Here is a 13,805-nt window from a genome sequence, read left to right on the forward strand (position 1 = left end):
TGCGTTTTGTGATCCGATTGATTTCAAAATTTGACCAACCAAGCCTTAAATTTCACCTCATGTTGCTACAGAAAATAATTTTCGTGGCTAGGAATCTTCTTTTCTTTCCGGGAATCTTCTTTTATTGTACATGCGCATTTCTTTTTCGATTACATTTCTCGCACGATTCTCCCATCATTGATTAGAAAATCGTAAATTTTTCAAAAAATTTTCAACATGCCCGATTACTCAAATTCGACGGCTGCACGAAATTCACTAATGGTGCGAAATTCGAACAGAAATTCTTAGCTAAGATTTTCAAAAGAAAATTCTTTCAAAAATTTGACCCATGGCCTTAGCCATGAAACCAGTTATTGTTTTGCTTCGGTCCAGTACTGAGTAGACACATGAAACAATGTAACTTAGGTGGAATTTGCAGAGACTGCCTCCAGTGTATAATAAGTGCGCTAAAAATCAAATGAAAATGTGTTTTTCATATATTAATGGTCTTTGTGTACTTTGACATTTCATTTGTTTTCCAGTTACTATGCTGAGTCTTCCTTGACCTTTGAAGTGTTGACCTGTTTTGTACAATTAAGTTCTTTACTACTGCCTATAAATAGCAGGTTGTAATCTATTAAATCGTTTACATGTGCATGTATACATAGTATGCTGCTTTATAAAGCGGATGTCCTTTCTTCACATATAAGCCCTTAAAAATTACGCTATTTCCACCGAAAATGGTTAAGAAAAGTGCTAAGTCATGAAGCTTTGCTTTGCCCATGAACCAAAGCTAAAAACAGTCTCAAATAAATACACCTTTCTACATGTCTATCTTTTTGAGTCAAGACTTGGGCTGAAGATGATCGATGGATCGATCATTCGAAAAGGATCTTCATCTAAGTAGCTTCCTGGTTGGTGTTCGTAGGAATGGTCTACAGCATGGAGGTCCTCCAAGGGTATTGTGTTTTCAAGTGGCATAAACCGTGCCATCTTTCCTCCTGAAGGGTGGCCTCCTCTGGGAGGTGAAAGAGTGAGCTGAGCAGGATATTTCTCAGAGAAATAGAAATTATATCCGTCTGCTACCGGCACTTCTCGGAAGTTACATTCATCTTCTTTATAAATGGTCTATGGAAACAGAAAACACAGTCATTAGGGGAATGGTATATAAATACTTATAACTTGTTTTTTAGGCCCCGTACACCCGTCCGAGGAACTCGACGGGCAAAACACATCGTTTTGCTCGTCGAGTTCCTTGTGAAGCCGCCGAGGATCTCGGCGAGCCGAAATTTCCCATTGAACAACGAGGAAATAGAGAACATGTTCTCTATTTCCTCGCCGAAAGTGTAGACACGGCCGGGTTTCTCGGCAGAATACAGCTCCGACCGAGTTTCTGGCTGAATTCTGCCGAGAAACTCGGCCGTGTGTACGGGGCCCTAGAATCTATTGTATTTGATACTATTAGAAAGGAAAACACATTCCTTAAATGGTAACAGTCAACTTTTCACTATTATTGATGTTCAGGTTCACAGTGGGTATCAAATAGACTTTATTGTAATCAAGGTTAGAAAAACATGCCATTAAGATAAGTCTTCATTGCCAGAAATTGCAAGAACACATACAAGCACTGAGGTGTTAAATAAACATCCTATACAGTGCCATTATTACACATGCTATACGTTACAGTAATATCCCATAATGTCATGAGTCAAACACTCTAAATGTTGCCGGTTTCAAAGATCACTTTTGATTAAAGAAACTCTCCTATATCTTAATGGGTTTAATACTGCTTTAACCACTTGCCACCCAGCCGCCGCTGTTTTACCGGGCGAAGCGACGTTACCTTATGTTGATTTGCCTTTTGGCCACTAATGGCGTGCGTGCATGACCACCAGGCCCCCGCGATCGCTACTGACAGACAGAGAACCGTGACAGACAGAGAGAGCTAGTGACAGACAGAGAACCGTGATGTGTGTGTATAAACACACACATCATGGTTCTCTCAGGGGAGGAGGAGACCGATCGTTTGTTCATACAATGTATGAACACCGATCTGTCATCTCTCACAGTGACTCCCATCCCCCCACAGTTAGAACACCTCCCAGGGAACACAGTTAACCCCTTGATCGCCCCCTAGTGTTAGCCCCGTCCCTGCCAGTGACATTTATACAGTAATAAGTGCATTTTTATAGCACTAATCGCTTTATAATTGTCAATGGTCCCAAAAATGTGTCAAAAGTGTCTGATCTGTCCGCCGCAATATCGCAGTCCCGATAAAAAAATCACAGATCACTGCCGTTACTAGTACAAAAAATTAATAATAAAAATACCATGAATCTATCTAAATCGAAAATAAATCTAAATCCCCTATTTTGCAGAAGCTATGAGTTTTGCGTAAACCAATCAATATACGCTTATTGCGATTTTTTTTTTTTTACCAAAAATATGTAGAAGAATACATATCGGCCAAAACTGAGGAAAAAAATATTATTTTTTGAAAAATATTTGTTTGGCACGTCGTAAGCTATTACTAAGGTCAGGATTGACCAAATGTATCAGCAGGGGAGACCTTTCTATTCTCCTAAAAGACTATTTGCATTTGCATCACGTGCTGTGGCCAGTTAGAATGGAGTTATCTTAATGAACTTTACTATTTTTTCTGTCATACTTACTATATTACTGTGAAATTTACAAATGGACTGGATAAAGCCTCCAAAATTACAGGTTTATAGTCTCCATCAATTAAAGTGGTTGTAAACCCCATTCATGTAATCTAACCTGGGCACGTATACAGTATACAGTATACAGTATGTAGAGTTTACTTATCTCTCTCCAAAGCTCTGTGCCCCGTGTCTTTCTGCTGCTCCGTTCCTCTGTTATCAGCATAACTTCTGACAAGCTCTCTGACACACAAGGTAAAAGCAGCTGGAAATTTGTGATGGTGAGGGAACTTAGAGATTGATAAGCAGAGAGTTTGTCTTTTTACAGTACAGCTCTGCAAGTTTCTTTGTTCCTCTGCCTATGTGGCTAGGGGGAGGGGGTGGGTGCTTTTCCTACAATTAGCTCACACACAGTGTAAGCCAAGACTCTTATCCCACTGCTGAGACAGGAATAAATATTCATATGTAGAATGGGAAAGACTGTGGCTATACACGCCCGTACACCCTGGGACACACACCTACACCTCCTCCAGCCGTATGACACTACCTTTGATGGTTGCAACACGGTTGTCTAACATAGGAACCAACATATTGGGGTCCTATTAAATACGGATCATACGTTTCTCCTGCTGTCCGTGAGGTGTTTGTTGTCCCAGCATGCTACAGGATTGTCTATTTTAGACGACATGTGACTACGTCTGTTACGTTTATCGCAAGCCCGTGAATTGGGGTTTTCCTCATTTCCCCTATTGGGAACATATTCCTTCCTCTGGCTGTACACACCAGCTGATCCTTTTCAAAAACAAGTTCCCTATCGATCTTGTGATACCGTTTGCTTTTTGTGCCCTGTGGATGCATCCACCAAGAGACCATCTGTCATACAACTTTTTGTTCTCTGTTATACGCTATCCTACGAAATCCTTGCTATCGTCCTGAAGAAGCCTCACGGCGAAACGTGCGTCGGCGACTTCTAAGGATTTTTCGTTCACAGTGGTCATTTTTGTAATTGTATTTTTTATTATGATGTATATTTGACTGTAATCCAATATGATATTAAACTTTATTTTTTAATATACTTCCTTGGCCTCAAAGCCTGACCATCAATATATACTTGTAGTTATTGTTTCCCCATTACTGTGGCTATACATGTAAAACGTATGTAGAAAGATTTGTTTCAGCTCTGTGTATCATCTGAGGCTATTCACTTCACTGGGTATAGAGAGAGTTTACATCCACTTTAAGAATAATACAGCAATGCTGGAAAATTAAATACAATCACACTTCTTGGGGGTCAGGAAGGAATCGTTGCTCTTTCCTGGATCAACAATGAATCTGTGAAAGGCTGAATTTAACAATTCTGCTCATTTTCACTAGGCATCAATTTTCAGAAATAAATGAACAATCTTTAGTAATGAACTTTTCAAAAAGTAGAAGAGCAGACAAAACTAGATAATTGATGTCAGGCGTTTCAATGTCAATTTTTCATTTGAAATCTTCTGCAGTCTTTGCCAAGACATGTTGGCACTGCATAACTGTTCTTTCATGCCCGATAAATAATGCATTGATTAAAAACATGCCAACTTTAAATGTACAGTATGTATTATTAGACACTTACAGATCCATATAAGTGGTGCCTGGAGTCCATGCAAAGGTAGCGAGTGCTTTTCATTCCCCGAATCACCAAGATGCCGGGCTTCACTGCCTTGATTTCCAGTATGCCTGAAATGTATTATTATTATTATTATTATTATTATTATTATTAATAATATTATTATTATTATGCAGTCTTTTCCAATTGTAAGCTGCAGAATCAGAAGTTCTGAAAGTTTACCTCAAGTCAACACATTTTTTTACATCTGAAAAAATTAGAAAGTGATTAAAACTCCTGTCAGGTTTTTTTTTTTTTGCTGTCCGTGTCTCATTAGAAAGATTCCCCCTCATTTTTTCTGAGGACTATTGCAAAAATGGCAAATCCAACATTTATTGGCTATCACAGTGGGAAACTTCCATTGGGGACACCTGTTCTGGTGACACCTCTCCCCATCAGGAGGACAAATATCATGGCATTTCAGCCATTCCCTATGTTACACAAAATGTAGATAAAAAGTATTATATAGCTATGGTTAACATTGTTTCCTACGCTGAAAATAATTATTTTAACCACTTGCTTACTGGGCACATATACCCCCTTCCTGCCCAGGCGAAATTTCAGCTTCCGGCACTGCGTCGCTTTAACTGACATTTGCGCAGTCGTGCGACGTGGCTCCCAAACAAAATTGACGTCCTTTTTTTCCCACAAATAGAGCTTTCTTTTGGTGGTATTTGATCACCACTGCGGTTTTTATTTTTTGCGCTATAAACAAAAAAAGAACGTCAATTTTGAAAAAAAACACAATATTTTTTACTTTGTGCTATAATAAATATCCCAATTTAAAAAAAAAAAAATGTTTCTCAGATTAGGCCGATACGTATTCTTCTACATATTTTTTCTACAATAAGCGCAAAAGTTTGCGCCAAAGTTATAGCGCCTACAAAATAGGGGACAGAATTATGATTTTTTTTATAATTTTTTTTTTACTAGTAATGGCGGCGATCTGCGATTTTTATTGGGACTGCAACATTACGGCGGACACATCGGACACTTTTTACAATTTTTTTGGGACCATTCACATTTATACAGCGATCAGTGCTATAAATATGCACTGTTACTGTATAAATGTGACTGGAAGGGAAGGGGTTAACACTAGGGGGCAAGGAAGGGGTTAAATGTGTGCCCTGTATAGTGTTTCTAACTGTGGGGGAAGGGGGCTGACTGGGGGAGGTGACTGATCTGTGTGCCTATGTACAAGGGACACAGCATCGGTCTCCTCTCCCTGACAGGACGTGGACCTGTGTTTTTACACACACAGATCCACGTCCTTGTGTGTGTAATGGCCGATCGCGGGCACACGGCGGACATCGTGGCCGCCAGGCACACGCATCGCCCGCCCCCCAGTGGCTGGAGGAGCGGAGGACGTCCATAGACGTCCTCCCGGCAATTGAGAGCCACCTTGTGGCCGTCTTTTGTCAATTGGCCGGATGTAAAGTTGTTAAACTGCCCGCACTGACCATAATATTACATTGATACATTAAAGGGATGCTATGACTGGGAGCCATTATTGCCAACCTGGTTTTAAAAGTTGGAAGCTCTTGGGCTGTAATCTTTACCCCTTGACGCCAGCTGCACACAAATATGTGGCCTCTCGGCACCTTGTGCTTAGTGCCGAGGGGCGGCATATTTGCGTGAATTGCTGCCTAAACAGCTGTGCTGAGAGCGCGCATCACCGGCGCCTAACCGCAGGCCGGGAGGTTGGAAGCGTGAAAAGGTTAACATTGCTTCAGTGCTTAGTGGGTTATTGAGTGAGGACAAACATGCAGAGTCCTAACTTCACTGGCTGCATACTTGTTTTTGGTCAGCAGACCACTAGGGCTGGAATAGCAGTTCCAGAAAATGCAGCTTTAAAAATCAAGTTGGAAATGGCAGCTCCCATATTCCTACCCTGTTAGTTTTCCTCTAGCAGGTACGCTGACAAATGCCGCGTACACACGATCGGAATTTCCGACAACAAAACCAGTGATTTTTTTTTTTACTGAATTTTGGCTCAAACTTGTGTTGCATACACATGGTCACACAAATGTTGTCAGAAATTCCGAATGTCAAGAACGCGGTGACGTACAACACTATGACGAGCCAAAAAAAAAGGAAGTTTAATGATTCCGAGCATGCGTAGGATTTTTGTGCGTCATTATTGCATACAAGTGATCGGAATTTTCGACAAGAACTTTTCCCGTCTGAAAATTTGAGAACCAGCTCTCAAATTTTTGCTGTCGGAAATTTGTCTGATGGAGCCTACACACGGTCGGAATTTCCGACCAAAAGCTCACATTGAACATTTCTTGTTGGAAATTTCAATCGTGTGTACGCGGCATAACTAGATCGATGAACCATTGCACAATCAAGTATTTTTTTCTAGGTAATAAAATGTCTTAAAATGAGCGAAGGCTTGTTAAAAATTAAATAATTTCCCCAATGAGCATTTTAAATCAAGGAAATAAATATATAGAAATATCAAAATCATATCAAAATCATACTGTACAGCAGTTTTCATGTAAATGCTCTTTTATTAGCGAACCTGTAAAGCATTATGTAATGTCTAATGATGCAATGCTGTAGAACTGCTGATAATGTGGGTAAGTGCTTTCATAAATGCAATTTTTGTGTATAAGGTACACTCGTGTAGATAACCAATGACCTTTGAAGTTATATTTTCTCCTACTTCTCCATGAGCTGTTTTCTTTTTAACCTTTTCAGCACATTTGAAATATTCATACCACGATTTACCATGCAATCATGAATCTGAATTCAAATTTAGGAATCTTGGATATGCTAAAAGCTTAAAGGGGTTGTAAAGGTTCATTTTTTATTTTCTAAATAGGTTCCTTCAAGCTAGTGCATTGTTGGTTCACTAACCTTTTCCTTCAATTTCCCTTCAAAATGTTTTTTTTCTATGTCTGAATTTCTCACTTCCTGTTTCTCCTCAGTAAGCTTGCCCCCGTCATCCATGGGGGTTAGTCAGCCAGAACAGCTTACTGAGGAGGAACAGGAAGTGAGAAATTCAGACAAAGAAAACAAAGAACAAAAACATTTAGAAGGGAAATCGAAGGAAAGGGTAAGTGAACTAACAATGCACTAGCTTAAAGGAACCCATTTAAAAAATAAAAACCGAACCTTTACAACCCCTTTAACCCCCCTGCCGGTATTCCCGAGTCTGGCTCGGGGTAAGATTTTTATACCAAAATCGGTATCCCCAAGCCAGACTCGGGCTCGCCACGCTGCAGCCAGAGACAAAGTTACTTACCTTGTCCCTGGATCCAGCGATGCCACCGCGCTGTGTGAGCGAGCGGGACCTCGCTCGATTCACACAGTGTCCTCCTGTGCCGCCGATCTCTGTTCCCTGCGACGTTACGACGCACGAGAGCGGAGAACGGCGCCAAATTCAAAAAGGTAAACAAACACCTTACATACAGTATACTGTAATCTTATAGATTACAGTACTGTATGTAAAAAATACACACCCCCCTTGTCCCTAGTGGTCTGCCCAGTGCCCTACATGTTGTTTTATATAATAAAAACTGTTCTTTCTGCCTGAAAACTGTAGATTTTCCATAGCAACCAAAAGTGTCCCTTTACAGTATGTCAAAAATGGTTTTAGAGCAGCTAGAAAACAGCGATAATAAATTATAATCACTTGCAGAATTGAGCGATAGCGATTTGTGGGAAAATTCGTCATAAAAAAATAAAAGAAATGACAGCGACAATTCTGCAACTGAGCAAATTTCAGTGATTTTGAGTTGATTACATTATTGAATAATTTTTATTATAATTATATTATTATTTGTTATAATTATTGTTATAATTATTTATTATATTATAATTTATTTATTTATTTATGCCTACTAGACTCTTGTTTGGTCAGATTTAAGTGAGTTATTCCTAAGGCCCCACGACCAGTTTCCTCGGCAGAATTCAGCTTCCGACCGAGTTTCTGGCTGAATTCTGCCGAGGAAACTGGTCGTGTGTACACTTTCGGCCGAGGAAGCCGACGAGGAGCTCGACGAGGAAATAGAGAACATGTTCTCTATTTCCTCGTTGTTCTATGGGAGCTCTCGGCCCGCCGAGCTCCTCGGCGACTTCAGGGCTGAACTGGCCGAGGAACTCGATGTGTTTGGCACGTCGAGTTCCTCGGCCGTGTGTACGGGGCCTTAGAATCACAGGCCTACAATATAAAACACCAAATTTCCTTGCAAAATAATGGTACCGCTTTCAGCACCTTTTTTCTGAAATAATCATACCGCCAGGGAGGTTAACTGCAAATTATGAATGAAAAGGCAATGATCAAGTTTTGAGCCGACCATAGTAGGTCGTGTGCAAATTTCAGTGACCCGTACAAATCAGCAAAGCAGAATTTCATGGATCTTCTTGGTGTGGCCAATTTTACAATTTGTTGTGACTTGTATGTTTCTTTTGGGTGACTTTTTTTTTAGAATCAACTGTTCTTTAAATAGTAGCAGATATCTTTTACAGGAAAACAGTTACTGATTGCCCAATTATGGTGGACTTTTCACTCCATAAGACTATAGTCCACCAAATAGTCTCGGAGCCATTTTTGTTTTAAGCATTTTATATAGAATTCTGCTTTGATGTGTTCAGACCTACTACTAACAAAGAAATTCCATGGCTGAGAAACATAAAATTGATGCAAGTATGGAGTATATGGTACTCCAAGGTCCATGCACTTAACAATGCGTTTTTTTTGCGCACAACTGATTCACATTTCATGCTTTCGTAACATCTGTCTAAGATTCTATTTGAATGAAAACATTTTCTACAAAGACTACTTTGGGTCATGAATGAATTTTTTTTTTTTTTTTGTGAAAGTTGAAGAGAAATCATCCAACAGGGTCAGCGGTTTCAGTGGGAATTTTCCCTCAACTGTAAAAGATTTATTTTCACGTCCTGTTGGGGTTGATTTACTAAAATGTGAGAGTGCAAAGTCTACTAAAGCTGTACATGGCAGCCAATCAGCTTCTTACTTCAGCTTGTTCAATTGGGCTTTGACAAAAAAAAAATGCACGGCTGCACCAGATTTTGCACTCTCCTGCTTTAGTAAATCAATCCCATTGTGTCTAAAGAACAGGAAGTAAAGGAAGATCGTCTCATTGGCATACAAACAGAAAAAAATCAAATTGATTGGTTAAATTATTCCCAAAATGAAAAATGTTTAGACTATAGATTTTAACTAACGGAAGCGACAAATCAGAATGCTCCTTATAATTCGGGTGTTGCTAAAATTAGGTTTCAATGGTTGCTACTACAATCTATTTTTATATGCTATGGTTATTATTGGATAGAAATACATTATCCAATGACACTTATAAAAGGATTGCCAATCTATATTCCATAGTGCTCATCAGACAGATCCATAATGGACGTATAAAGTATAAATGTTTAGCTTCAGCCTTTTATAGGGAAATATATATATTTTAATTACAAAAGCTAGCAAGGCCAGCCCTATGATGGGACCGGGTGGTACCATGGGTACCAGGCAGCACTTTTAGGGGGGCAGCATACTGATGCCCGCCAGCCCGTTCCGCCAGCTCCGCTACCCAAATAAAATTGATGTCCTTTTTTCCCACAAATAGAGCTTTCTTTTGGTGATATTTGATCACCTCTGCGGTTTTTATTTTTTGTGCTATAAATATATATATATTTTAACTTTTTGCTATAATAAATATCCCCAAAATTTAGAAAAATAAACTATTTTCTTCAGTTTAGGCCAATATGTATTCTTCTACATATTTTTGGTACCAAAAAAAAACACAATTAGCGTACATTGATTAGTTTGCGCAAAAGACATTGTGGCCGCCGGTAATTCACAGGTCCCTTTATACTCCTGGATACATGTATAGAGCCATGACAGGTCCTTTTATACATCTATAGAGCCATGACAGGCCCTCATTATACTCCTTTATACATGTATAGAGCCATGACAGGTCCTCTTTATACTCCTATATACATTTATAGAGCCATGGCAGGTCCTCTTTATATTCCTATACATGTAAAGAGTCTCGACAGGTCCTCTATATACATGTATAGAGCCATGACAGGTCCTCTTTATACTTATTTATACATGTATAGAGCCATGACAGGTTCTCTTTATACATCTATAGAGCCATGACAGGCCCTCGTTATACTCCTTTATACATGTATAGAGCCATGTCAAGTACTCTTTATAGTCCTATATACATTTATAGAGCCATGACAGGTCCTCTTGATATCCATTTACATGTAAAGAGTAATGACAGGTCCTCTATATACATGTATAGAGCAATGACAGGTCCTCTTTATACTCCTTTAAACATGTATTGAGCCATGACGGGTCCCCTTTAGTTATCATGATATAAAATAATGAATGTGGGGGCCTTTTGGTTGGCGTGATTTTTTTTCTGGGGGGGGGGGGCAGCATTTCAGTTTTTGGTCCCAGGCAGCACAATGTCTTGGGCCGACACTGACAGCTAGTTAGTTATTGGTGCAAACATGTGTATATTTGTAGGTAATTATATATGATCTGCTACAAAAGTAGGCTAGAATACATAAATCATCATGCTTGGGGTTATAACCAGGCTGGGAGTGAAGCAGGTCTGCTGATAATCTGTTTTGTGTTCTTTTTTTAAACTTTGTTAATGTATTACAGGTTTTTTTTTGGCACTGACAAGGGTTACAACTGAGAGCGTAATTCACAGAAAAATGTTAATACCATGAATGCACTGTCATCATGAATAACAGAAATCTGAATACAGACCAACACTTTAAGTGGAGGTTCACCCAAATAACATCTATATCAGACTAAATTCTTTATACTTCTAACATGTACAATTGGCATTTTTTTTTTCAGGCTGCACATACCTTATAATCTATATTTGCAATCCGGCTTCTGGGTACTACTCCCGCGGGAGTAGGCGTTTCCAAGCTGAGCCGCAATGTAATCTGGGAGTTTGCCCAGATGATTGATGTCTATCAGAAAATGTTCCCCCCGGTGGATAAGGCCCCGCCCCCCGTGTTGCGTAGTTGCGTCACGAGTGTCACAGAGTTTCCGAAAGAACCCGAACATGCAGAGCTGTGCGTCAGCTCTATACGGCGCCTGCGCAGTCAGCTCTACACGGCTCCTAGTCGGTGCGCAGGTGCCGTGTAGAGCCGACTCGCAGCTCTGCATGTTCGGGTTCTTTCGGAAACCGTGACACTCGTGACGCAACTACGCAATACGGGGGGCGGGGCCTTATCCGCCGGGGGGGACATTTTCTGATAGACATCAATCATCTGGGCAAACTCCCAGATTACATTGTGGCTCAGCTTGGAAATGCCTACTCCCGCGGGAGAAGTACCCGAAACATGAAGATTGCAGCAAACACCTTATGAGGGATCTAACCATTCCCCACCTTATCCAAAACAGAAAAGAGTTTAGCTGGAGTTCCACTTAAAAATGTTTACATTCCTTTTAGCTTGCCCCATGTGTATTTTCTGATTTTGTAATTCAACCCATATTGCAATGGTAATTACTATGCAAACTACAGTATTTTTTTTATTTTAATTCAATGTCCTCTTTAATGGCATTTAAAAACTCAAGAAAAAAAAAACTTTTGGTTTACCACACAAGCTCTAATTTCAGAGAAAATTATTAATTATTAATTATTTTCATCCTGTCCAAACTTTAGATTTTTTGTAAAACTTTTAGAAAATAAATTGGATATTAGAGAACAATTAACCGTATATATAACTATTTGTTATACTAGATCACGATCAACAGATTATTGAACTACTAAACTGAAATGTGTGTAGGCATCTTCTATTGATAAGGTAGCACAATGAGCAATGATGTGCATTAGCTACACAGATTTCAGCTTTGATTGGAGAAGAGAGAATAAGGGTCAGATCATATAGATTAATAGAAGAAATAATAATAATAATACTAATAATAATAATAACAGTTGGATCTGAGTATACTTACTGTATACATTTTTGTCTGTGGTCCCGCTGACTTCTCCCTCTGAAGTGATCTGAAGATGTTGGTTAGTATGCTCATTATCTGTATAGAGATGTCTTAGTCGTACCTGGTCTGAGTACCCCAAAAGGGGATTAGTATCTCTAATAGGACTGGCTAGCACCCTACCAGAACTACATAGTGCCAGGACCAATAAGCACAGTCTTACTCCTGCAGACCTCTGGGTAAAAATGATAGGCTGTCTTCTTAGCATCTTCTTTGCAATAAAAAGTTTTTGCTGTGAAATAATTTTCCCGGATAAATAAAATATTTAGATAAATAGTACAAATTGAAAAAATGTATTAATCCAGTTATCAAAAAAAAAAATCTTAATTTAAAATAAATAAATAAAAGTTCTGATTACTATAAGTCACCTATCTAGTAGTAGAAGATCCTATGCTCAGAAGCTACCTGCTTCTAATGACAAAATGAAGAAGAGGAGACAAATTTATACTCTTTGGTCTTTAACCCTTAACACCACTGATTTTCTCTGAGTAATAACTTTTTTTGACCCCCACCATCCTAGATCTGAGTCATTAGGCATGTGAACGTATTCTTTTTAAGCAGATATTTACTTACTTCCTAGCTGGGGGAAGGACAATACTGTAAACATTTTTTCATGTTTCCGACCAGAGATTACCAGGTCTGGGGTTACAAAATGATGCAAGAGAGTGATATAAACTGCCTTGTGTGTGTTTGGGGAGAAGGAGAGCGAGGAGGGATAGGCATGCCGCCCATTAACCCTTTCTCTGCTGCATAGTTGAAAATATAAGTTTTGTTAAAAGATTTTTTTTTTTTTATTCATTTTTCTTAAATGCTGCAAAGATGAGCAAATTACAGTTATTGGAATGGTGCAATGAAAACTGATCGGTAATAATGGGTTACTGTTACTTTATTTAAACTTTTGTCTTTTAAGTGCATATCTGTAGAAGGCTTGTTTCATCTTAACAAATACAGGCATGTCTATTTATGTAAGTGAAGGGTGCACTAACCTGTACTAGACATAAATCACTGCTTGAACCACACAACACAGAAAGTGTGAGTCCAACAAACTGCCAGAGAGTGATTATCAAAGGAGAAAAAGGACAAGTAGTTTAACACAGAATCCATGACTCCATCTTTTAATTAACCTCTTAAAGGAGACCTATACAGAAAAAAATACAGTAAGTGGGCTGCCATAGCTATCCTTCTAAAAATGCCAGTTGCCTGACTGTCTCTGGCTTCATGACAATCAGTGACCCAGGACACATATCCAGCAAGTGAAGGCAGAACTCCTGATCTGCATACTTGTTCTGAGTTAGTTTAGAAAATTATGGATATATTACCCTCAGTATAATTTGTGTATATTTGTAGCGCCTGGCTATTTTCAGAGCCGGTGCTATTGAAAATTTAGAGAGTTCAGAGAGGTAGTTGGCTCTGAACCTGTAATTTGGTTAAATTTTGGGCCTCTGTCTTAGTTTGGCTGTACTGTTTGTGCATACTGTCGTTGTCTGGGGTACTGAGTTCCACCTCAGGCCGACAGGTGGCA

General features: G+C 39.3%; 1 protein-coding gene across 1 annotated transcript; it reads right to left on the reverse strand.

Annotated features, from left to right (window-relative positions):
* Window positions 1–259: 259 nt before the first annotated feature.
* On the reverse strand, window positions 260–13,039 carry FGF21 (fibroblast growth factor 21). Its single transcript, XM_040326911.1, has 3 exons — window positions 12,245–13,039; window positions 4,255–4,358; window positions 260–1,107 (listed from the first exon to the last, which is right to left on the reverse strand). Exons 1-3 carry the CDS (start codon window positions 12,489–12,491, stop codon window positions 811–813), a joined length of 648 nt encoding a protein of 215 aa, XP_040182845.1. The 5' UTR covers window positions 12,492–13,039; the 3' UTR covers window positions 260–810.
* Window positions 13,040–13,805: the final 766 nt, after the last annotated feature.

This window comes from Rana temporaria, chromosome 10, assembly GCF_905171775.1.
Source record: "Rana temporaria chromosome 10, aRanTem1.1, whole genome shotgun sequence".
Classification (NCBI taxonomy): Eukaryota; Metazoa; Chordata; class Amphibia; order Anura; family Ranidae; genus Rana; species Rana temporaria.